This window comes from Condylura cristata, unplaced genomic scaffold (assembly GCF_000260355.1).
Source record: "Condylura cristata isolate star-nosed mole 26May11 unplaced genomic scaffold, ConCri1.0 scaffold00006, whole genome shotgun sequence".
Taxonomy (NCBI): Eukaryota; Metazoa; Chordata; class Mammalia; order Eulipotyphla; family Talpidae; genus Condylura; species Condylura cristata.
The window spans coordinates 33,616,284-33,640,216 of record NW_004567107.1 but is presented as its reverse complement, the minus strand read 5'-3'; the positions used below and the strand labels follow the sequence as shown (position 1 = coordinate 33,640,216).

At 40.5% G+C, this 23,933-nt stretch overlaps 1 protein-coding gene across 1 annotated transcript in view; it reads left to right on the top strand.

Annotated features, from left to right (window-relative positions):
- The window catches only part of PCSK5 (proprotein convertase subtilisin/kexin type 5), a 272,056-nt gene that overhangs the window by 223,356 nt on the left and 24,767 nt on the right, over window positions 1-23,933 (top strand). The window contains exons 11-12 of the mRNA XM_004677562.2: window positions 9,593-9,710; window positions 12,163-12,351. Of these exons, the coding sequence (XP_004677619.1) occupies window positions 9,593-9,710; window positions 12,163-12,351 (307 nt within the window). The remainder of the gene's footprint in view (window positions 1-9,592; window positions 9,711-12,162; window positions 12,352-23,933) is intronic.

The window sequence follows — 23,933 nt, the reverse complement described above, 5'->3', positions numbered from 1 at the left end:
CCTTGTTAGGAGCTTAAGCCATTTTACTCCCAGCCACATTCATTCTCCTGTCAACTAGACAATAACCTTCATTTCCAACTTTGTCTATGCCCCTGACTTGGAGTGAGCACTCTGCCATCATCCTACTGCTTTGCTTCTGCTTCCTTGCACAGCTACAGATTCCCAACTGGTAGTCTGAATAGCTACTTCCATTTCTGACTGCAGTCCCCCACAATCTTGAGTCCACTTGTCCCTTTGAAGTGAAATTACTCTTTGAGACTTTCAGCCACCTCAGGCCTCTTGTTTTCTCTAGACATTTAGGCTTTTGACTTACCCCATCCAGATTATTTTTCTTGCTTTTTGTGATACAAACATAGTCTTTTTTGACATTTTGATTCCTCCTTCTCCCTTTCACTTTAGATATCCCCAAAGGTCTTCAGCTATAGGGGTCTGTTTTGCAGAAACACCTCCCTCTCTCCTCCTCCCTGTTCCCCCTTCCCTTTCTCTCTCCTACTTCTCCCTCTCTTCTCATATCCTCTTAATTGCACTTCTCACATCCCTACCTTCCCTTCAATTACAAATATCAGCTCTTTAGCATGATTTTTCATTTTAGATCTTCAAAACTGATTTCATCCATTACCGTTCTAGAATCTCTACACCAGTTCTTCTGTTATGACTTAAAGTCAGAATTTCCAAAACAGAATTAGCAATCATTTTTTTTTAAAGATTTATTTATGCATACAGAGCTGGGGTACAGGCCAGAGGTGCAGGAGGTGAGAGGATTCACCAAGACAGAGTGGGGAGCAGAATAGGTAGATCGACGAAGTATACTGCTGAGGGGAGCAGTGGGCAAGTCAGAGGTCTTCAGCACCATGTGGGTCACCTCTGGGACAAGGATCAAACTCATGCTGAAGTGGCTTTAGCTTCTTGGTGCTGTGCTTTCACTTACTGCACCACCAGGGAGGGCCCACATTCATTTTTTGTAAGGCGACTTGCCGTGAAGATTTACCTCTGTCATTGGGAGCACCCTTCTCTGAAGCACCCTGTCCGTTTGGACTCCTCCATCTCCTACACTCCATTAGTGGAGAAGATTCATTGCTCTTTCTTACCTGGCCTCACTTCATTCACCACTTCCATAGCCTGTTTTGATCACCCATGCCTGAGTGCGCGTAACTAGTTACCTGTTTTAGTTCTCCAACTCTTTCGTATCCCATATATTAATGCCAGATAAATCCTCCTAGAATATCAATGAAATGATGTCATTTCCTTGATCACCGGTTACTCATTGCCTCCGAATTAAATCAATTCATGTAATTCCAAGCCCACACAGCTCCCTTAAGGAAGCCAGCATTCCAAATATCCTGCTCTCGTTACTTTCCTCCAATTATTGTTTCATGAATCCAAATTTTACTCACAGATTTCAGATGAAACCCTAATCTTTCTTCTTCTAAGAGAATATGCAGGCCTCATTAATGGTCTGTGTTTTCTGAAATTTTAACAGAATTTTTCCCCGTAAGCTTAAAAATTATTTGAATTTATGTATGTTAAGTGAAAAAGAATATTTATGAGGAGCCTAAGACAGTATTTGAAACTTTGAAGGGTGGGTGTTAGCTTTCTTCCAGATGAGAGGGTGACATTCCTAGCTGCAAGGAATAATTCCTTCCCTGTAGTCATCCTCTGTTCTGCTTTGCAGTCTTGGGGTCAGCAGTGGGTACTGACTCCACAACAGGTGAGCCACAAGTGTGTGGGTGAGTGAAATCACCCTTTCTTTGCAGCTACCATTATCCGCAGAGTGTGAAAATGTTCTCACTTAAAGTACATATCAACGTTTCTAGTCTTCCCTCTTATGAGAACTTAATGAAACAGCAAAAGGAAAGTAAAACTAAACAGTTCTCTGAAAACATGCGAATAATTTACAAGTAAGAATTCTGTCTGCTGGCTCATCAAGAACCCAGTTTGTTAATTGTTGCCCAGATTATTCTAGGCTGGGGAGTGAGCCTAGGGTCAATCTAATCTTCAATTACCTTTACCCAAAGGCCCTCCTAAAGGCACTTTTTATTTTGTTCTCATCTCTTTCCAAAAAATGTTAGTTTCCTAAAAATTAGTACAACTGTGATATGCATATGACCTTGGATACTTGGCTAGGTCTCCCTAAGCCAGCAAAATAGTTGTCCAACCTCTATTCCAGAAAAGTCCAATTACCTGAAGCAAATTTTTGCTTCTCATAACCATTATCTAAGTAAATGAAGAAAGGTGAGAGTAGACACTAATTAGATTTTTTTTTCCATTCCATGGAAAAAGGGGAGAAAACCCTGAGGGAAACCCATTGTCTTAACTGTGTAATTAAGATGATAATAATAAATACGTACACATGTACACATATATACATAGAAATATAAACTGTGTGTATACACCCCCGTGTTATAAAGCACTTTGTACATGGAGAAGAACACAGCAGTGTGTTTGTAATGAGGAGCTTGTTTGACTACCTACATCTGCTGACCAAACACATCCCAAAAGGAGCTTTGAAGTGCAGACCCTGCAGACGGCCAAGTACTGGTGTCTGGAAACTTTCCACATGCAAGTCCTCAGTAGCTTTGGTGACGGATGGCATGTTTGAATCTGGCTGCAGTTGTTACTAGAGCCTGAAACTTTAGGAAGAGCAAGGGAAGAATAAAAACAAACTGTGCAGAATAAGGCAGGTGCCGGCTGCTAGGTTTTCCTGCCCCAAGGGAGTCTGCGTATTGTACTGTCTGCCAGAAGAAAGCATTTTGGCTGTAGCTGGGATGCAGTCTCTGAGAAACTTATGTGTCTTTCACACTGAAAGCTAAACAGGTGCGTAATAAAAAAGATAGATGTCAGAGAAAGGTAAGAAAGGGGAAGATCGGGTGATTCTGGAAGTTTCCCTCTCTTAAGCTGTTTAGGTGCAGAAATGCAGACATAGGAGACAGAGGAGCTTTACATAGGAAACAGAGGAGCTCTGACTCTTTCATTCCATGATTGCATGTTTAGCTTTCATTTGAACTTTAAAAGGTAACAGTTGCTAAGCATTTACATCACTCCTGTGGGACTCTGTGTTAAGGGCCTCTCACCTTCCACCTCTCTGGCTCTGCCACACCTTGGTCCAGTTTGAATAATAATAGGTGCTGGAGAGCCTGGGTGCTGGTGGAAGCACTTATTTAGGTCAGGTGGTTCTGCACCTCCAGGATCAAAGAACCCAAAGGTGTGAGGACTCAACAGCTGTCCGGAGCTCTTTGATCATCTGTGAGGAGTTTACACACCTGAAGATCAAGTGGGCTAGCCCCTCTCCACACAGGCATTCCTGTAACTATCTTTTATTCTGGCGGTTTACTCTGCTGACCCGTGGGCTGGCAGCAGGCTGATGCCTTGCAGAGGACACCCAGCCACCATGCTTGGCTTTTGGTTCTCCCCGACCCTCGTTTCCTGCCATGTTTACACTAGTGCCCATCTCTGTTGACCGCTCACCCTGCTCACCCACCCCCAGAGCAGCTGTCGCCCAGTGCATCCCAAGCAGACCTGCTGACAGCCAGGAAACTCAGAACTAGTCAGGAAACCCAGAACACATCACCCCATAGATGCAGCCTACATGTCCACCAAAGCCCTGACTGAATAGCCGTTTCCTCTCTTGAGTCATCTTGCCTGACTCCAAATTCGGGCTGTTATCTAGCACATTCTAGGCACCAGGGCTCCTCTAGGTTCCTTTACATCATCCATTGTGATTACTGATTTCTACATCTTTTGAAGTCTTTTTACACTTCAGTACTTACCCATTTTAGAATTTTTCCATTGTTTCTTAGTCAAATGGTAGTTATTCTTGTTTCTCTCCCTCGGCCTGAGTGAGAACACAGATCATGTTCTCTGATTCTGCACTGAATTGAACACATAGTGGGTCCTCCATAGCTCTGCAAGTGATTCCTGGGATAATTTGTTTGCTTGTATTGGTGAAGTGTACTGACACTTTAATAATTGGATAATTGAACATAGTCTACCGACTGTATTTCATCTTTTGGTGATTGTGTGCATCAAAATAAACACAAATGTATGCTCAGGCTGCCTGGACATTCTCTCGTCTCTAGATTACTAGTATGAGGGCAGTGGGAGTTCTGTGCCACCCCACCAGAGCAGCACAGTGCCCCCTCAGTTCCATTGAGGCTGGGCACTGTGCTGGCTGCCCAGGAGTGAGGGGATCCCAGGACACAGGACTTTCAGTGCTAAATTCTGGATGAGGAATAGCCTTATACATTGGTCATAAGAAGTGATTCCCATTGGGAAAAATTGGCTATATGTTTATATGAAATACGCAGTAATAGATAGAAGTCACTTAATTGCATTTTTAAATTAGAGGTAAAATTAAAATTGCTCATAGATTCCTTACACAGGGCTTTGTCACAAAGATCCTATATAACCTGAGACAGCTGAGAACAGGAAGGCCTCACTCTGGAAATCAGAAACTTGTAAATCAGAGCACTTTATCAACAAACCAAGTCCTGTATTATAAAGAGAGAACTTTACTAACGGCCATTTTAGAATCATCATGAACATTCATTCAATGTAATATTAAAATGAAAAAAGATTTAAAATAGTTGGCTCCCTGTAGGGTACTTCACTTATTCCAAATTCCTCTGCTTAAAGCTTCTTCATGTGCTCACAAACTTCCTTTTTTTCCCTGCTGAGCTTTCTAGCTTTTCTTTAGAATTGAATTTTTAGGTCTGCCAGTTAGAATTGTTTAAATTAACTGTATCTGCTTTCAATCCATGCAGTCATTTATTTGTGTGCTTAAAGATTAGCTTCTCTCAGCATTTGTGGTCTCAGAAATTGAAAATATACCTGCTGGAGAACATTATCAGTGTTTCTTTTCTCTTGTCTATCTGGCTGGTCCAAGCAATGAAGCTTTTGGATTACCTGGAATAGAAATTAGCTATAATTCTGAACCAAGACAATTTCTGAGCTTATCTGTATAAACAGTCAGAAGCCTAATGAAACAAATACAATAGCATGCATGTTCCTCAAATCCCCTTTGTTCAGATTGTCCAGCATCATTCTAGTACATAAATTTTCTTTCTAAAGTAACTTCAAGTTTATATCAATATCTTTTAATTACATTACCTACATTGTTCCTACACTATTTTTCTATTGAAAAAATATTCTTCCATCTTAACTCATGTTAAAACTATGGATTGAATGTTTGTTGCCCACACTCAGAAATGAAATTTTCTGCTTGAACTAGTCAGATTCTCATTCATATCAATGTTATAGTACTCTAGCTTCATAAAATTTTGTGTTTTACACAGTGTTCACACAGAGAGGGTTTCATTTGGTCATTATAAAATGATCTGAAGGCTCAGTTTGAAGTGAAAAAAGTGTATAAAAAGTCTAATTTAGTTAGGGTACAACCATAATCACAACTAGTTGTTTGCAAGGTATATGAGCTATATTTGTAGACTTTTTTAAATGTGCATATTGGCTCTATACTTGAATAAATTGTGAGGATTAGTAGTGATTTCACAACAGTCACTAATAAAAGATCATACCTCCTAATTCCCTAGCAGTTCTCTTGTAAACACTTTATGCTACTCAGTGAATGAAATAAAATTTCTGTCAGTTACGTCCATTTACTTCACAAATATTTATAAAGACTCTTCACACAGCCAGGTCTACACAGGTTCCAGAGAATCACTCCCCCTGTGGTACATCATGGTAACATGACTGGAAAGGCAGATTAGACACAAATGGTCATGGAAAAATAATCAACATTTCTGAGTATAGGTCATCGTAGGGTATAAAAGCTTTATATTACATAAACATTTATAATGCAGCAGTTATGTGTCAAAAATTATTATTGCTTCAAATTATTTAATAACTGTTTTCCCCACTGACACCATGTTTTAAAGGAATTTATCTGCCCAGTATAGTCATTCTGTGATTATTTTCTCATTCACTTTTACCAAAAACTAAACAAATTATTGCCGATCAAAATACATTAGTTGATATGTTGATAGCACTACTTCCCCCTTCAAAGAAAGAAATTGTTTTCCTTACATTTATCACAATTATGTATTTCCCAGTTTTTTAAAAACATGAAAAAAAATCTCCATTACTGATTCAGTGACTTCACTGATCAAATCCAATCCTCTCACATGTTAATATTCTAAGATACATTTTGTTTTGTTGTTCTACTGGTTTCACTTAACTTGAGCTCATACCCTCTTCTCTGAACATCTACTTTGAGTGTTGCATGAACGAACATTGTCTCAGGAGAGCAGGAATTAAATTGGAAAGGAAACAAATTTATGACCTTCATAAAGACTCAAGGTGCTTTTCTACTTAGCTCAAGTGGTTGCTTAACAGGCATAAAGTATTGGTGGTATTTGATGACTCTCTGTGTGAATTTATGCCCAAGTAGTTGTTAAGTTGACAGTTATTGGGGGTGAGAGGGGAGGAGCAGGATTAAATGCAGCTGAGCTGGAGCCCAATAGACCCAGTTCTACATCTATTCAAAGTTCTCACATATACTGCACAAGCAACCTCCTACTCTCTTCTCCCTCCCATAAGCCTATACATACAAGTAAAATTTTTCACCCTATTTCCCTACACTGAGATACCATGGTGAGTTGTGCAGTTTTAAAATCCCTGGATACTGTTACAGGGCAGAAAGAGGGGTACCACAGAACCCCCAAACCTTCCTGCTCTAAATAGGTTCTGCCATTGGCCGCATCAAGACAAAACATTTTAGATCTTTAATGGGAAGAAACTTTAATACAACTAGTGTATTATATCTAAATCAGGCACCCAGAGTTACTAATCCCCTGATAGGTAAAAATCCACCCAAACAGGATTGACCCAAATCAAGGCCCAAAAGCCTGCCACAAATGCCACAAGTCTAAAGACCTTTCAGCAGGGACCAATAGAAAAGGGCCAGAAACAGCCAGACAAGTCTGGGAGAAATTAGGGAAATTAAGAAATTAGGGAAATTAAGAAATGAATTACTCAGAGAGAATAAAAGGGAGATAAGTTGGTTAATGCATCCTACCAGTTCTGCTGACCTGAAATCTCAAAGGCATGCTCAGAGCCGTTGAAAACCAAAAGTACAGCTGAGAGCTTCCCAAACCCCACATGTCTGGTTTTATGTCAAACCTGGCTGCTTAACTCCACCCTCAGGTCCCAGCAATTCTCCCGTTGGTGATGATGGGATTTGTAGCTCCTGGTGTCTTAATCTCTTTGGTCTGGAGTGGAGGTAGAGTCCACAAAAGCTGTGTCTGTAGAGTTTGTTCAGGCCAGCCTTTCCCCCTAACATAAGCAGAACTAAATATACAGATTTGTTAATAGCTAATTTGTTGATAAGGTTACTGATGACCTTTCTTTTTTCTGGATGTGCAGAAAATTTTAACAATGAGCATATATTTTTTTAATCAAGAAAAATAGCATTTGTAATGAAAGTTGCAAAAATAAATGCATAGGGCCACCCTGGTGGCATATGAAGCTGTGCCTGCAGCTTCTAGTGCTATCTGCAGTACAAGTTCGATCCCCAGCCAGGAGATGACTGACCCATATGGTGCAGCAGACCTCTCCTGTCTTGCCCACTGCTCCCCTCAGCAGTGTATTTCAGTCAGTCCACCTATTCTGCCCCCCCCTTCCGTCTCTGGTGAGTCCTCTCACCCTCCTCTGGTCTACACCCTATCTCTAAAAAATAAATATTTAAGAAATAAAGTAAATGCATAACAGTCCAACATAGATTCCTGCCATAGCAATGCAGCTTTCTACAGTTTTATTCAGTATGCCTTTTCAGGTCAAATGTCAGATGGTAAATAATGTACCCTTTCATTTATGTAGTTCTTTACACAGATTTTCTCACATGAGATGTTTAGTGATACTTAATCAATTTAGTAATGGTAGGGGATAGGTCATATTATCCCACAACAAGAAAATTGTGGGTTAGATATATTACCTGCCAAGAATTATGTGATTAGCAAATAGGAGAAATAAAACCATATTTCTGAATCCTAGCACAACTTTTCTTTTTTATATGCTATATTTTTCCCTCCTAAATATATAAATTGCTACTAACTCCTACGGAACTTAGAAATATAAGACCCAGTTACTGCCATCATGCAGCTTATAATACAATTGGGGCAAAATGACACATGTTGTGAGTGGGTTAATTGGCAGTTCAATTGAAGGTCCATTGTAGTTCCTAATGCAAAGCCTGGCACACAGTTGGCACTCAAGAAATGGTGGCCAGAAGGGCGATGGGCAGAAGGGAGATACATGGGTGGGCAGAAGGGAGATGAAGTGATAAGTCAAATAGCTTTATATCGAGGGAGGAAAAAAGTTTATTGATTACAAATGGCTAAATTTCAGTAAATACCTAAGGATATTTGTCGGTCAGAACATTTCAAAAAGATAAAAGTAGACTGGGAAGGCCTTTGGGAACTTAGAAGAATACAGTTTGACTCTTTTACCAGAGAGGAATTCCAGACCAAGGGCTCAACATGCAGGGAGAGTGAGTCAGAGAGCAGTGTACAGCTAGGAACTGTGAAGGAATGACTGTACTGGAGCTAACTAATCGTTATGAAAGTAGAATGGGACTATATCACAGAGATTCTTTAAATTCCAGCTGAAATATTTAATCCATATGCATGGGCAGAAACTATTACTTAAAATATTATTATTAAAATGTTTTAAGCAACAAATCTGGTGGAATTATGACTTTTAAATATAGATTAGGAGGCATTTTAAGACAAAGCAGAGATTTAAGTATTTAACTGGTATTTAAATATTTTTAGAAAGAACTGAACAGTAACATCCATCTGTATCATTGTTAAAAAGTTTCTATAAGTAATTGAAGTTTCTGAAATAGTCATGTGAAATTCAGCTTTAAATCAATAGGTATTCTCACTGAGAACTAAAAGATTATAACACTTGAGTGTAATAAGCTAGCATTAAAGTCTAAAGGCCTCCAAATATTCCATGCATAAGGTTTAATAAATTTTTCATATTCTGGAAGAAAGAGAATTTATATCTTCTGGGATGCACAACCAAAATACTAGATATGTCAGAAAATTGATTATTTCTTGCATATAATTTCTTACTGCACTAGGAGAAGTTGTATACATTTTCGCTTCTCTTTAAACTTATTATCTTACAAAATTAAAGATGCTATCACTTGAATACCTTTGGTTAACTTTAAGGCCTTGGAGTAAAACGATATGTGTTGGAACCCACTTCAGCAACTGAACTTAGCTAAGATTCTCTCTGTTCCCCAGTATTCTCATCCACAGATGATGATAATATTAGCACTAACCTCTTAAAGTTATTGGGAAGATTCAATATAAAAATGTAGACTAGTACCTGCCATGTATGCCTAGTTATGAAAGATAGTCATGTTACATCATAAAGGAATAATACATATTCACCTTATTTTCTTGTTGTGATTGCTTACTTCTTGTGCCATTTTTTAGATCAACGCTAGAAACAAAGTTAGGATCCCACGTGATGTGTTTGTATTCTTTCCAGAGCGACATTATAACTCAACATATGTAGCATAGGCTGCTCCTAACTACAGTGAAACTGATCAGCCTGTTGTTTTCCATAGTGAGCCATCTCTATGGCTTTGGACTGATGGATGCAGAGGCCATGGTGATGGAGGCAGAGAAGTGGACCACTGTTCCCCAGCAGCACGTGTGTGTGGAGAGCACCGACCGACAAATCAAGTAATGTTCGCTGCAAACAGAAAGCATGACATGCCTTGAAAGAGAGTAGGCTAGTGCTCTCTTGAGTGTTTGAAATAGCTCTTTGTTGTATGTGAAAGCTAAAAACTTGTATAGATTTTTTTCCCTAATGTAATTATAAAATTAGAGTGTCAAATATTTGAAACTATTAAATCCACATTTGTACAACTCAAGGATCCTTAAAAACATCCCTTAAAAGGGGTTGAGGGCAAATTTTATAGATGGACACTGTTTCTTCCTCTGTCACTATTTCTACTTGGTGGTACAAGTACTCTCCAAAAAAAGTTAACCTTATGGGCTGGAAATATAACTACATATTATGTAGTTCTCCAAGGAGTAGTGCAAAATTTTTTCTGAGTAAGTGAGATTATAGTTTGCGGAGATTTCAGCGCCTCTTGCCCTGTTTCAGCTGTACAATCTCAGAAGCTGTGCTGATAGGGTTTACTGGCAGTAGTGTGCACCGTCTCCTGCATGCTAAATCAGAGGAACAAGAGCCAGCTTAGTGATCTTATTAGTATTTTGTTTTTTGCTTTCTTTTTAAAGAGTTCTCAGAAAAATATTTATGTGAACGTTGGTTTTTAATAAAATTAGAACCATTACAATTCTTGAGAAATTTTTAGGAAGCAGACATAATTGTGTAAGCAGGCAACTGAGGGGTGCCCAGGGGCCCCAGGCTGTTAAAGGCTTTGCATCTCAAGGGAGGGTCTGGCCATCTGCATGCACAAAGGCAAAGAAAGCAGGTGTTTAGGGTCTTTACTCCATGTGCAGGGAGAGAGAGAAAAGAAGAGAAGGCATTCCTTCAAAGCCTGAAAAGTTCCCTTCCCTTCAAGGGCAAACACTCAGCCCAACAGGTTCAGCCCAAAATGGCCAGAATACTTGCCACAAATGTAGCTAACTTTCTGGCGAAGAGGAAAGGAGGTTGGCAAGTGAGAACAGAAGGAAAGACCCAAAATTCAGTAGCATATAACCCACCACAAGATCAAGGTACTAGCTGCCATGGTCTGCCAAAATGTGTAAGCCCCAGGAGCCGCCTCTCCAAATGTCTCTTCTGCAAAGGGTCCTCCTTTGTTTTACCCCCAGTATATATATATCACCCTCACGCCTTCCGATTGCTTCCCATAGAGGAAGTCCGGCTAATGGCCTGCTGGGAGGTGTAGTCCAAAGTGGCCGGTTGTAGGTCAGGGCTGGGGAAAGGACACCCGTTCAGCTGTGCTGTGATGCTCCTCCCCCTCGCCCCCCTCACATGGGTGCACCTGTCACAAATGTATGTTTTTGCATTATTCCACTCTTTAGGGGCAAAGAGAGAAAAAAGTTAAGAGAAAAAAAAAGCCAACCAGTAATTTTTGAGCACTTATGATGAGCCAACACAAGTGCAAAAACATCTGTGCATTTTCTTATTAAATGTATGTTTCCTTCTAAAACTTTATAAAAACTTGGTTATTATTCCCATTTGACAAACAAGGAAATGGAAACAAAGAGAATTTTTGTTTATTCATTCACAAAGTCATTTACTGATTCAACTATTTTTCTTGCATTTACTGGATATCAAGTTCTGAGCTAGCTTATCAGGAATACAAATTGGCATAAGGAAAGTTCCAGCCTTTGGGGAGTTTCAGTCTAGTGGGGAAGTCAAATAAAAATACATGTATAATTGATAGATAACAAATTATAATGGAATTCTGAAAAAAAAAAAATGCTGTTGGCCCAGCGTTGGGCCAACAGGTATAGTGACGCCTCTCCACCAGTTTAGGGGTCACCCCAGTAATCACCTAAGAGGTGGAAGGGACATATTTTTATGGTTACAATAACATTGTCGGTAAGTAAAATTCAAGCATTGACCATCAAGGAAGAAAGACTAGCTATGTGGTGGGGGGGGGGGGGGGGAGAAAGAAAGCTGAGAGTAGAGCATGCAAAGTTCCTGCAATGGGAAGAGAATTGAAATATCTCAGAACGTTGGTGCCCATGGTTGGAGCCCAGCAGGAAGTGAGAGTGAACAGAGTAAGGACCTGGGATTTTAACCAAGTCGCCACTGTACCAAAGGACCTGTATCAGGGGTTTGCAAAGTGTATTCCATAAATGAACTTCACTGTCACCTGAGAATTTGTTAGGAAATTCAGATTTCTAGAATGCACCCAGTCTGGAATAGGGACCCAGCAATCTGTTTTAACAAGGTGATACCAAAGCATATTCAAGTTTGATATCCTCTACCTGCCTGATGATAAATGAGCCTTCATTCCCCCCTTCCTCTCATTTGCATCTTTTTCACTACCAAATCAGTGTTTATCCTTTGAGTGACTTGTATGACAGGGTTGTGTCATTTAGCGTCCAGCAACCAGCCTCTTGTAACACAGTGAATAATTGCCCAAGCCTGCACATGACACAGCCAAGACCTACCAAACACTTTGCTTACTTACCCTCTTTCTCTCTGTTGCAGGACAATTCGCCCCAATAGTGCAGTGCGCTCCATCTACAAAGCTTCAGGCTGCTCCAGTAACCCCAACCGCCACGTCAACTACCTGGAACATGTGGTAGTGCGCATAACCATCACACACCCCAGGAGGGGCGACCTGGCCATCTACCTGACCTCACCGTCAGGAACCAGGTCCCAGCTTTTGGCCAACAGGTACAGTGATGACCCTGTCCACTAGTTTAGTGGTACCCCAATATTCAGCTAGTCTTTAGGGAAGTCTGATTCTGACTCTTAATTCCACTGCGTGTATTGTGTGTAGCGCCACCTGGGTACCATACAATTTAACTAAATTTCAAGTTCATATTGTCACCTATGCTTTTGACTAGTGAACTATAGAGCAAAACCTCCCATAACCCCCTCTTTGGGTTCAATCCATTTGTTACAGTGCTTCACAGAGCTCAGGCACCTCTTTATTAATTAAATAGATATATGACTCAGAAATGGCCAGATGTAAGAGCTGCACAGGTGAAAGCATTGGGGAGAGGTCCTGTCCTTCAGGAGTGTTTGGGAAGCTGGGGTGTAGGACAGTTATCAGCAAGAATGAACAGAGTGGGGAGAGGTCAGGTGTCTAATAGAACTCATTCCCATTACAATTCTCAAAGGCAAAGCACAGCCAAAGTCTTTAATTAAAGTTTCTTTAATTCAACTTTGCTTCAAGAAGAATGTTTAATGGGTGTGAAAGTATCTGTGGCATATGTAGACCAAATGAAGCTAGTTCCTTTATGTGAACATCACCATCTGTCCAAATGCCAAGTGACCTTTGTTAGAACACCTCAACAGATCAGAGGAGTTTAAAGGTCAAGGGCCTGTGCAAACTTGCAGAAACTAAAATGAGACTGAACAGGTACTGGTTGCTTTTCTGAGTCTTCAAACTTCATCTGCTATAGCCCAGTGAGTGGAAAGAAAACATCTCTAGGTGATCCTGACTAGGAATACAAAATCCAAATCCAAATCTTTAAGCTCCTTGTATTTCTGTGCCTGGAAGAGCTGCTGTGGTCTTTAAGACCTGATGTCTTCCATGAGGCAGGGGAAACTTTAGCTTAGTACTTTACTAAGCACAGCTTTGCTTAAATAAGTGTATACAGGTGCAGAGGAAGCAGGCTTTGGCATCAGATTGCCAGGCTTGCACTCCTCCCTTTGCCACAGAGGTTTCAGCTGCTGCCTGCCACATAATTGCCTCTACCTGCCTGATGCTTCTTTCCAACAAGCAAGGCCTTTACCTGCACGATTTTGTGATTAGTGGTACACCTAGCTGTTGTTACCAAAGCTAGGGAAGGCCTTTTACTTTGCTACTTTTTCTTTTTTTTCCATGTTCTATTGTGATTCATAGTGAGAAATATATAAGTATACACTTAGTCTTGATCTGTTTCCAGCACAGAGCTTCCAAAACCCCTTGCACTTCCTAAGTGATGAGAGCAAGAAAGTTTCTTTTGTTATGTTAATGAGGTTACTTTTGGAAAACTGGGAGTCTGGGTGGTTGCAGTGATAAGACAATTGGCACTTCCCCTCCCACCCCTATCTGACTTTCTGGAGGAAACAGAAGATGACTGAGTTCTGTCACCTGTGGTCAATGATTTAATCAGCAGCACCTATGTAAAGACGCCTCTATAAAGACATGAGAACAGATGGCAGACTGCTGCTAGGTTGGTGAACTTGTGGAGATTCAGCAAGAGCAGCTGCCTGGAGTAGGATGGAAACTCTGAGCCAGATCCCCATACCTTGACTGTGTGTCTCTTACATCTGGTGTTCCTGAGTTACATCCTTTTCTTAAAAAGCCAGCGATCTAGTAAGTGAAATGTTTCTCTGAGTTCTGCTCTAGTAAATTGATCGAATTGAAGGAGGAGGTCACTGGAACCTCCTGTGTGTGGCAGGAATGTCAGAAGCACAGATTGCAACCTGGGATTGACTGCCCCTGAAGTGGGGGTCAGGGCGAGGCAGTCTTGTGGAACCAAACCCTCAGTCTGTGGGATCTGGTGTTATCTCTGAGTAAAGAATTACCAGACGCAGAATTGAATCAAATTTTTGGATTCAGTGTGATAGGGAAGACTTGCTTTTTAGTGTGGGGAACCCTCCATACATTAGAATTGGTGGCTGGAAACAGCTTCATTGGTGAAGTGTGGTGCTTTGCTTCCCACATGTGTGGCTCTTAATCTCTTGAGCCCTCTGTGTTGTAAGAAAACAGTCTTTCCACGGTCTCTGCTTAGAAAACTCAGTCTCTCGGCCTTGGCCTTTCTGGGCTCTTCTGCATATTTCAAGTGTTTCTTGTTGGCTTGCCCTGAAATGACTTCAGTGAGGAAACTTGTGAGCAGAGGAGCTATGGATTCCATCACAGGCATTTGGTGGATTACAGTGTCACTGGCTTCAGTCTCGCATGCATTCTTCCACCCTGGACATCTGCTTTGCTCTTTGCAAAGTGCTGAACCCAAGATGCTGCATGACTTGCGTCAGAGGAGAGAAACAGGCATTTCAAGCTCTAGGTGCCCAACAGTAGAAAGCTTTACCTCCTCTTCCCCATAAAGACCCCCTGGAGAAAAGGTTTGCAGCCGAAGTATATCCTCTGCATCCACAGCGTTTACTGAAGGTGCTGCGCTTTTGTGTATCTTCTGTTTCTGTGTTGAAAATAAGTAGCCACCAAAAAGAGTAGCAGATTTGGAGTGGAGGAAGGAGGCTGGAGGCACTGAGAGATGTAAAGGATGTTATGAATTCATTTGTCTACAGCTCCCCCAAAACATTGCTCTGAGCATCTGACCCTTTAAATTCAAAACAGCTGTAGCTAGTCCTGAAAACTCTGCCTCTACCCTGTCCTTGCTCTTTCTGCTGGAACCCTCCTTCCTAGGGCAGCTAAGGAAAACGGTTTCTTTTGGCATGGCTTCCTTCTGGCATATCTGAAGCTTTAATTTCATGTGAGGAACTCTGCACTCAAAACCTCTCAGTTTCTGATCTAATGGCAAGTAATCCTCGTATCCAGTCACCTTAGCCCTGTTTGAAAGCACACTTCAGGGTGTGGGAGCTCAAAGTGAGCTGAGAAGGGAGTGTTGTGGGGGTTGGGCAGACGAAAGGCTGCTTTACTCCTGGCATCCTTCATGTTGGTGTGAAAGGCAATAATGGCTTTTCTCACAGAAAAGGTGAGAGGTCAGGTTTTAGAAGGAATTTTTGTGTCAAAGTTTATTAATGAGAGCAATATATAGTTCCCCTATTGGACACTTACCTTTCTTTCAAAGAAGTCAAGATTTCTAGAGAGGGCCATTTAAAACAAAGGACACTGTGCAGATAAAAAATTCTGAAAGACTTAGGACATACTTTCCATGGTGTGATTCACCTGAGATGAAGAGCTAGAGCTGTGGTGGTGTTACAAGGTAGCCCAAAGTAAACTTGGGCTGCCTGTATGTGGGTCCTACCCGGGTGCTTAAAATGTAATTTTCTGCAGACACACAAAAGGGTAATGGGTTTATTTACAAAAGGGGAGAGAGAGTGGGATACAAAGTAATTGGAATATCTTACCAGCTCCCCTAACTTGGAGCTCTAGTCACAAACTAACACTGCTAGCCCCCCCAGTCACACAGTCTGAGAGTCGCTGCTCCAGAGAGAGAACTGTTGCCTCTCCAGAGCGACAGTTGGAAAACCGCTCTTTATCCCCCAAGGTCCCAGAATGCCGGCTTAGCTGCGCCCTTGGGTCCTTGCAGTTTTCTCCTTGGTACTGCTGGGAGTTGTAGTTTTCCAATCACTGGAGTAGGGGGTGGAGTCCACAAAACTCTGCAGAATTTCTTTAGAACATCCTTCTCCTTAACAGTGGCAGAGTCATCCCCATGCCACCTCTCCTCCTTGTGAGGTGAGGCTATTCACAGTGTGTGTTTGTCGCAAAAGCAGGAGGTATGCTGAGGGCTAGCTCAGGGCCATAATTCCAGGCTCCTCATGTGCCCTCCCCTTTGTGATACAGAAAGTAGAAATATGGAAAATGAGAGACGGGATTGCCCTCCATTAGTATCTGTGACTGTTGTTGTTTCCACTATTGACAAAACATGTCCTTGTATTGGGACCTGAAGAATACTTTTCCCAAAGGAAGCAAAGCTGTTAGGGTCAGCTTTCCAGAAGTCCTTAAGTTTCTAAGGACACTTGAGAGGAAGAATCAGTGTTGTTGATCCATTCCCCACAGCAATTCCATGGGAATGAATTTCCCACAAAGTCACTGAACACTTAATTTGTGTGGGCAGTCGGGAGCCCCTCAGTGCCGCCCCATCCCAGCTGATGGGCACTTGCTGGAACTCCTATGGAGAACAGCTGTTTGAGGAAGAATAGTTTCCCCAAGCATCTGCAGGTGCTCGGCCCTGGAAGGCACTCAGCCGCCTTCACAACTAGTCCAACTTGAGCTGTGTGCCCCATTAGCCCAGCATGCGTGCACCCCTGGCAAACCAGATTGTTAATTTAGTGGGTGGGAGACCCAAAGAGAACAGTCCTGGCATGGACAAATGAGTTCTCTTCCCTTTATTTCCTCTCCCCCTTCCCCAACCCTTCCCTTGGCCTAAACACCCTCTTGAACACAAAGCCAAACTGAATAGCCAGTACAGTTTACTTCTAGAAAGAATAATAAGGTCTGGCATTGTGGTGGTTGTGGGGGGTGGGGGGTAGCTATTTGGGCTTGGGTCCCATTTCAAAATGTTCTTAGATGAGAGCAACTTTAGATATCACATACACTCTCACATTTAGATTCTGTCTGTGTAAAATTTTTCAAACAAAAACTTGTCCATCAGATTTTCCCTTCAACTGCTTTTTTTAGAATTATGAAAAGCTATGGTCTCCACCCCCCCCCCTCATGAAATCTCCTCTTCCTCCAACTCATCAAGTTTTCAATTTAATTTAGCTGTATTGGCTCTCTGTTCCAAATTTTGGCCCCTGACTGAAAACTGAAACTTTGACTCCCTTTCTAAATTTGATTACAGATGAATAGTTCTGCTTCTAATTATAGTCTTAAGTAGAGAGAAGGTACACTTTTACCCTGCAAAAACTATGGAGTTGTATAATTAAGTTTAAAAGCAGTATTTATATCTGAACCCATTTTGTCGCTGCCCTACCCAAATGTTCAGTGACAGACTTCTGACATATTTAAAGTGTCATGCTCTATAAATGCATATGTGCGTTAGTAGTAAAAGTTATACTTGTACAGGGAACATTTTACATTGTGCTGAGCCTTCACCAGGAGAACCCTCTTCTCCCCATTCAAAAGAAGGTCCTGCCTCTAGCTTGCTTGATTTTTACCAATCTTTATGTTTGACTTTGGAAAAGTGATTCATCTAGAAAATAGTATCTGCAGAGAGTTGTTAAAGTATTAAATAGGAACACAGAGAGATGCCCACGTGCACAGCTCCTGGCACAGTGAGCACTATATAATCGCTGCCCCTCACTTACACGGCGCCTGGTGCCCGACTGTCAAACACAGATGGCTGGCCCTCTCCCAGAGTCTGATTCTGTGGTGCTGGGGTGAGGGCCATGAATTTTGCATTTCTCATAAGTGCTCAGGTGATGCTGAAGCTGCTACTGTGCAGACCACACTTTCAACAACACTGATTTAAAAGATCAAGCTAATTCATTGACATTCCTGTTATTTTCATGGCATCAAAAGACTTCCAGGCATCTTGCTGCTGGATACACTACAAGTAATTTACAAAAGAACTTATAATAGAAAGAAGATACTTAGATAAAAGCCGGCAACTATTAAATGGAATAAATCTTGAAGATTAAGTACTTACATCGTATACCTCAAGAAATGCATTTTGGAGTCAAAAGTTAATAGTATGTGTATTGAAATGTTGTAAAAATCATCTTTTTATGTTTTCTACACCTTTAGAACCAGTACTTTTTCTCAGCCCTTTTTAAGAAGTGATTTAGATAAGAAAGAAAAAAAAAACCCAAACACTAAGTCTTTTAAACCCCATTTCAAAAGTGAATTTCTTAAAACTTACAAAAGCCAAACATCTAAAGAAAATCCAAAACTCCATCACAATTGGGCTAAATGAAAGCTTCAAGCATTCTGTATCTCTACCTTAAATCGTGACAAACTACCAAGAAAATCTAAAGAGGTGGAGAAAGAAAAGGAAAAAAAAAGACATTGAAAAATATTTTCTATTCTATAATTGAACATAAATACTATTTGTGTAATGGTAGACGATTCTGAAATAAAGATCCACTTACAGTTTTAGAGCTAATATAACACATAACTGCCAGTTCTTCTAAAATGCCTTGCCATTTAGTTGCCATATCAGAGAAGCAGGTTGTAACCTTGACACATTCACCAGACTTGTTAAGTGAAAGGGGAGAAAAAGCTTATGATAATTATGAGTTATTTCCCGAGTTAATTTCCTCAAAAGGATGCACTACACTTAATGGCAGTCTTTTCTACCAGGCGTCACCCAAAGTAATTCATTTGAAAACAACTCACAGGGGTAGGGCTGTGGGGCACCATTTTAATAACCGGATGCATAATTTGTCCCACTGCATGCATATCATCTCATCAAATGCGTGATTAGGAAGTCAACTTTGACAGAACAGGGTTGCACTGCAAAGGGAGAGGTGGACGTGGGCATGAAATTAATCCACTCGAGCTTTCTGCTTGCTGATCCCACTTTATTGACATGTTCACCACACTAATAATATGGGCCTGCGTCGGACACCTTCAGTGTTGGTACCACACCCACTGCACCTGGGTGTGAGACTTTGTGGTTGGTATGTGGAGTCCGCTCACTCAGAATCCCCACAGTAGGTATGCAGTGCTTCCACACTTGATTGTCTTGAGCAGGCTCATTCTTTGCCACACAGACCTAGTCTACTTCAGACAATGTGAAAAAGCAGATGTGTTAAAAGCAGATGGTTGTAGCGTTTTAAATGTTACCATGTTAAAAATAAACAGAATTAAAGACAGGCTCCAGTGTCCAGCTAGTTGAAACCATCTACTTCTTTCTCCATCAACACTTTTAGAAAAATATAATGCTCCTAGTGACTGCTTCATAATTTTTCTCCTCAACTTTTATGTCCATGTAAACTAATGAGCACTCCAGCTCTATATAAAGTGAAGAGACCAAGGTGGGAATCTAGTTACCTAAACAGAAAAAGCCTGCTTATTTTCAGGCTCTGAAACACTTATTTGAATGCTGATTTATGGATATTTCTTCTTGGCACCCAATATATATTTAATTTTTTTGTTGCAAATATGATTTAGAGGTGATTGGTAGCGATGGAATGACTTTCAAAGGTAGACAGGAAAGGGTAGAAGGGAAGAAAGAGGGTCTGCTAATCCAGCTGTCAAATAATTGACCCATGAGTAATTAAAAGTTGGCTGGGGCTGTGGAAACAACACTGCCCTTCCTGTGATGGCAGCCTCAAGTCCCCTTTGTAGATTTGGACTTGAGGCAAGGGGCCAAGTGTTCTGTCTAAACTGTTTAGAAATTGCTTTTAAGTTCAGCACTCTTGGAAAGGTATTATTTGACAAGTTGTTGCTTCAGTGCCCTCAAATGGCACAATAGCCTCAATGAATTAGAGCCTCAGTGAGAATTGTGGGATAAGACCAGTAGGTTCTCTGACTGGATTCTAGACTGGGTTTCTGCCTCCATCTGCCCCTGTGTCAACAGATTTCCTTGCCCTACCTCTGTCTTTTCATGAAACATTTTGTATGTTTTTTACATGAAAGGCTTTACATATGTCAGTTATGATGACCTGTTATTTCCTTCCTGGTCAGTCCAGTTTCAAACCATAAATGTACAAAACAAGCCCTACTAAGTCAGTGTATGAAACGTAGGCTGTCCATGGAATGCACCATCTCCTCAATCTGTTGAAATTCAGCATCAGTGGGAAGACGTTGGTCTGAGGGGCCACTGCTTCCACCTCTTAGCTTGAGAAAAAGCCATTAAATCTAAAAGGTTCTTGTTGCAATGCCAAACCCTTTTAGAATTAGTCTTTATACATGTTACATAGGTGTAGGTTTCCCTTTATCTAAAAGACTATTCCTATTTGGGTATTTTTTTGGTGGGCCTGAGGATACTCAAATTTTATTCCATATAAATTAATGGTGCTAGTTTTCCCAGTCCAAAACCTACCAAATCACACTAAACAGTAGCATTCTACTTTCCAATTCTGGAGTACAGTATGAAATTAAAAACAAATCTGCCATGTGATCCAACAATTCCACTGGTAGGTTTCTGGCCAAAGGATATAAAAATACAAACTTAGAGAGACGTGTGCTCTGATAGACATTCCACACTCTCTCTAACAGCCAAGCTATGGAAACAACTTAAGGGTCCAATGAGTGGTGGGTAAAGATGTGGTATATATACTCCATGAAATACTACACATTGATGGAAAAAAATGAAATTTTACCACTTGTGAAAACATGGCTAGAACCATAAAGAATTATGCTAAGTGAGTAAGTCTGAAAGAGAAAGATGATTTCACTCGTGCAAAATATAAAGCAAGGAAACAGACAAAACAAAACCAAAACAAGCCCTTGAACTCTGATGCAGACCTAATTCTTTTTTTTTATTTACTTATTTATTTGTTGTTGTACAGTCTTATTTTTTAAAACCATAGTTATCATATCATCATTTACTTTTGTACAATATATGGTTTCACCCTTGCACCAATAGGCATGTTTTAAACTAGGACATGATATTTTTGTGTGAAGAAGCAAGAACTTAAACACATAAAACATGTCATAAGGAATACCTGCTTAGGTTGGAAAAGGGTGGCGGAGCTAATTCTACCACAGCAAGGGGGTAGGAAGAAATAGGGCCAGGGGCCCTATGGACTGTAGTTGACAATTATGGATGCTTTGGTGGTAGATATGGGCTTCCAAACACATATGTTAAGAGGTGTAAATCTCTGCCCCTAAAACATATACAGTGTTATAAACCAGCATTACCTTAACAAAAAAAAATCATTTTTCCAAAAAGAAAAAGCACTGCATACTAGTTTAACCCCATTATGGAGATTAATAAAACTTTTTTTTTTTTTGGTTTTTCTAAATTATTTTTTAATTAGGTATCTTTTTTCTTTTTTTTTTCCTAAGGTTTATTTATGTATATAGAACTGGGGTACAGGCCAGTGGTACCGGGGCAGAGGATTCACCAGAGACAGAATGGGGAGCAGAACAGGCAGATCAGTGAAGTACATTGTTGAGCAGAGCAACAGGCAAGTCAGGAGAGGTCTGCCATGCCATGTGGGTCGCCTCCAAGGCAGGGATCAAACTCATGCTGAAGTGGCTTTAGCTTCTTAATGCTGTGCTTTAGCCTGCTGTGCCACCAGGAAAGGCCTTTCCTTGTTATTTTTCTTGACAGTATAGGACTTATCTTCTCAGGTGTGATCACTGTAGTTCTCCCACCATCAAAGCACATACAGTCCATTACCATATTTTCTTATGCTCTCCCTTCCCCCACCATGGTTTAATGCCTTCTCCTCTCCCTCACTGCTAGGATGCGCAGATCTATGGTCAGACTTTCAGGTTTATCGTCAACCCTTTGTTTAGTATCTCTGTGTTCCACATACCTTTTTCTCAAGACAAGAGGGATGGATATGAGCAGTCTCTCATTAGAGGAATGCCTTCCCACTGATACTGAATTTAGTATGGCATGTTTTATATATTTATAGCTTAAAACTGGACTTGACCAGAAAGAAAAGCCGTCTGGTATTTCTTTCCCCTTCTGACTTTTTTGTTTAGCATAATAACTTCTAGCTCCATCCATGTCACAAATGGCATGACCTCGCCTCGTATTTTTGATCACTGAGTAGTATTCCATTGTCTATATCTACACTTCTCTTTTATCGGTTCATCTGTTTGGGGGCATTTAGTTTGTTTCCATGTCTTGGCTATTGTAAATACTACTGCAGTAAACACTATTTACAATAGGAAAGATATGGAAACAACCCAAATGCCCAAAAATAGATGACTGGATCAAAAAGATGTGGTATATATACCCAATGGAATATTATTCAGCAATCAAAAATATAAACTCATGTCATTCACAGCAACATGGATGGAGCTGTAAGGGATTATGTTCAGTGAAATAAGCCAGAAGAAAAAGAAAAATACTGGATGGTTTCACTTGTAAAAGGAATGTAAGGGAATCAAGTAAAGTATTAGGGGAAAACATTATAATAAATTTAAAAACAAAATTAACAGGCAACTATAAATCAGAGTCACTCTGCAGGGGAAAGGGAGGGGAGAGGAAGGGATTGAACAGGGGAAAGGCAAACACAAGGGACTATGGTGATAGCACCCTGGTGAACTGGTGATTATAATTCATGGATCAATTATACTGGGACTATGCCTGAGAAGAGAAAGCATACATTGTACCAAAAAAAAAAAGTAAAAAATATACAAAATAAAAAAAAACAAGAGTATTCAAGAGGAAAAGAAGTAGTTACTTCCTCCATTCTTGGGGCGGGGGGTGGGGGGATTATACAGCTGCAATAAACACAAGAGTACAGATTTCCTTTCAAATTCTTGTTTTTGTGTACTTAGGGTAGATACCTAGGAGTGGAATTGTTAGGTTGTATGGCAGATCCACTGTTAGTGTTTTGAGGAAACTCCACATAACTTTCCATAGTAACTGGACCAGTCTACATTTGCACCAACAGTGTAAGAGTGTTCCTTTATCTCTAAGCCCTCACCAGCACTTGGTGTTCCTGTTTAGTTTGTTTCTTTTTGATATGTGCCATTCTCAGTGTGAGATGGTATCTTATTGTGGTTTTGATTTGCATTTCCCTGATGACGATAATGATGATGAATATTTTTTCATATGCCTATTAGCCATCTGCATGTTTTCTTTCTTTGGAGAAATGCCTGTTTGGTTCTTTTGCCCATTTTTTGATTGGGTTGTAAAAAGCATTTAAATATTCTGTATATCTGGTATGTTTTCCAGTAAAGTGGTTTGTTCAACTCTAACACAGCCTTTTTTCCCAAATTTTCTGACCTTGGGACACTTGAATATTCTGCTAAATGGTTTCCATTTTCCATCTCCCAAGGACTCAAGAGCATTGGCAGGTGACTTTCCCAAGTAATGATTTTCCCCAGAGAATACTGCTCATGGCAGCCAGTGACCTGACAAACTTCAGTCCATCCCTTAAGCTTTAGAATTCAGCTGGCATTTTAGAGGTTGCTCAAACATGCTATCGAATTTTTTTTTAAAAAAATCACAATCACAATTCTCATACTTAGTTTTAAGAAGATTAAACTGGTTTTTTGTTTTGTTTTTGAAGAGCACATTTTCTCACAGGGGTAACATCAAAATAGAAGGTCAAGTTATAACCACCAGTTTGTTTGGGGAACATGAGCTGACAAGCAGGAAGAGTTGATGACTTATTCTGAATAGCCTTCAATATCCAGTTATCATGACCTTTGCTTTTGTCTCCTGTGAGAGAGAACTATATGAGTAACTGGACATGGATGATCCTCTGACAGTGTTAGCCATATTTTTTTCTTCTCTGCTTTGCTGGCTCTCAAATTTCCTTTATCTTTTTCAACAAAATAATAGATGCACATATTTCAACAAAGAAAAGCATTTTAAAAATCTTTCTTTGCCCCATCTTTCACTCCTCACCACCCCCCAAGACCCATCTCCACAGAAATCATCTGGCTATTTTTTTTTTTATTAAAAAGTTTATTTTTACATCATTTTTCACATTTTTTTTTTCATCTCAATTGTAATCCCCACGGGTTTCCCATCACCAAATCACCCCTGTGCCACCACCAT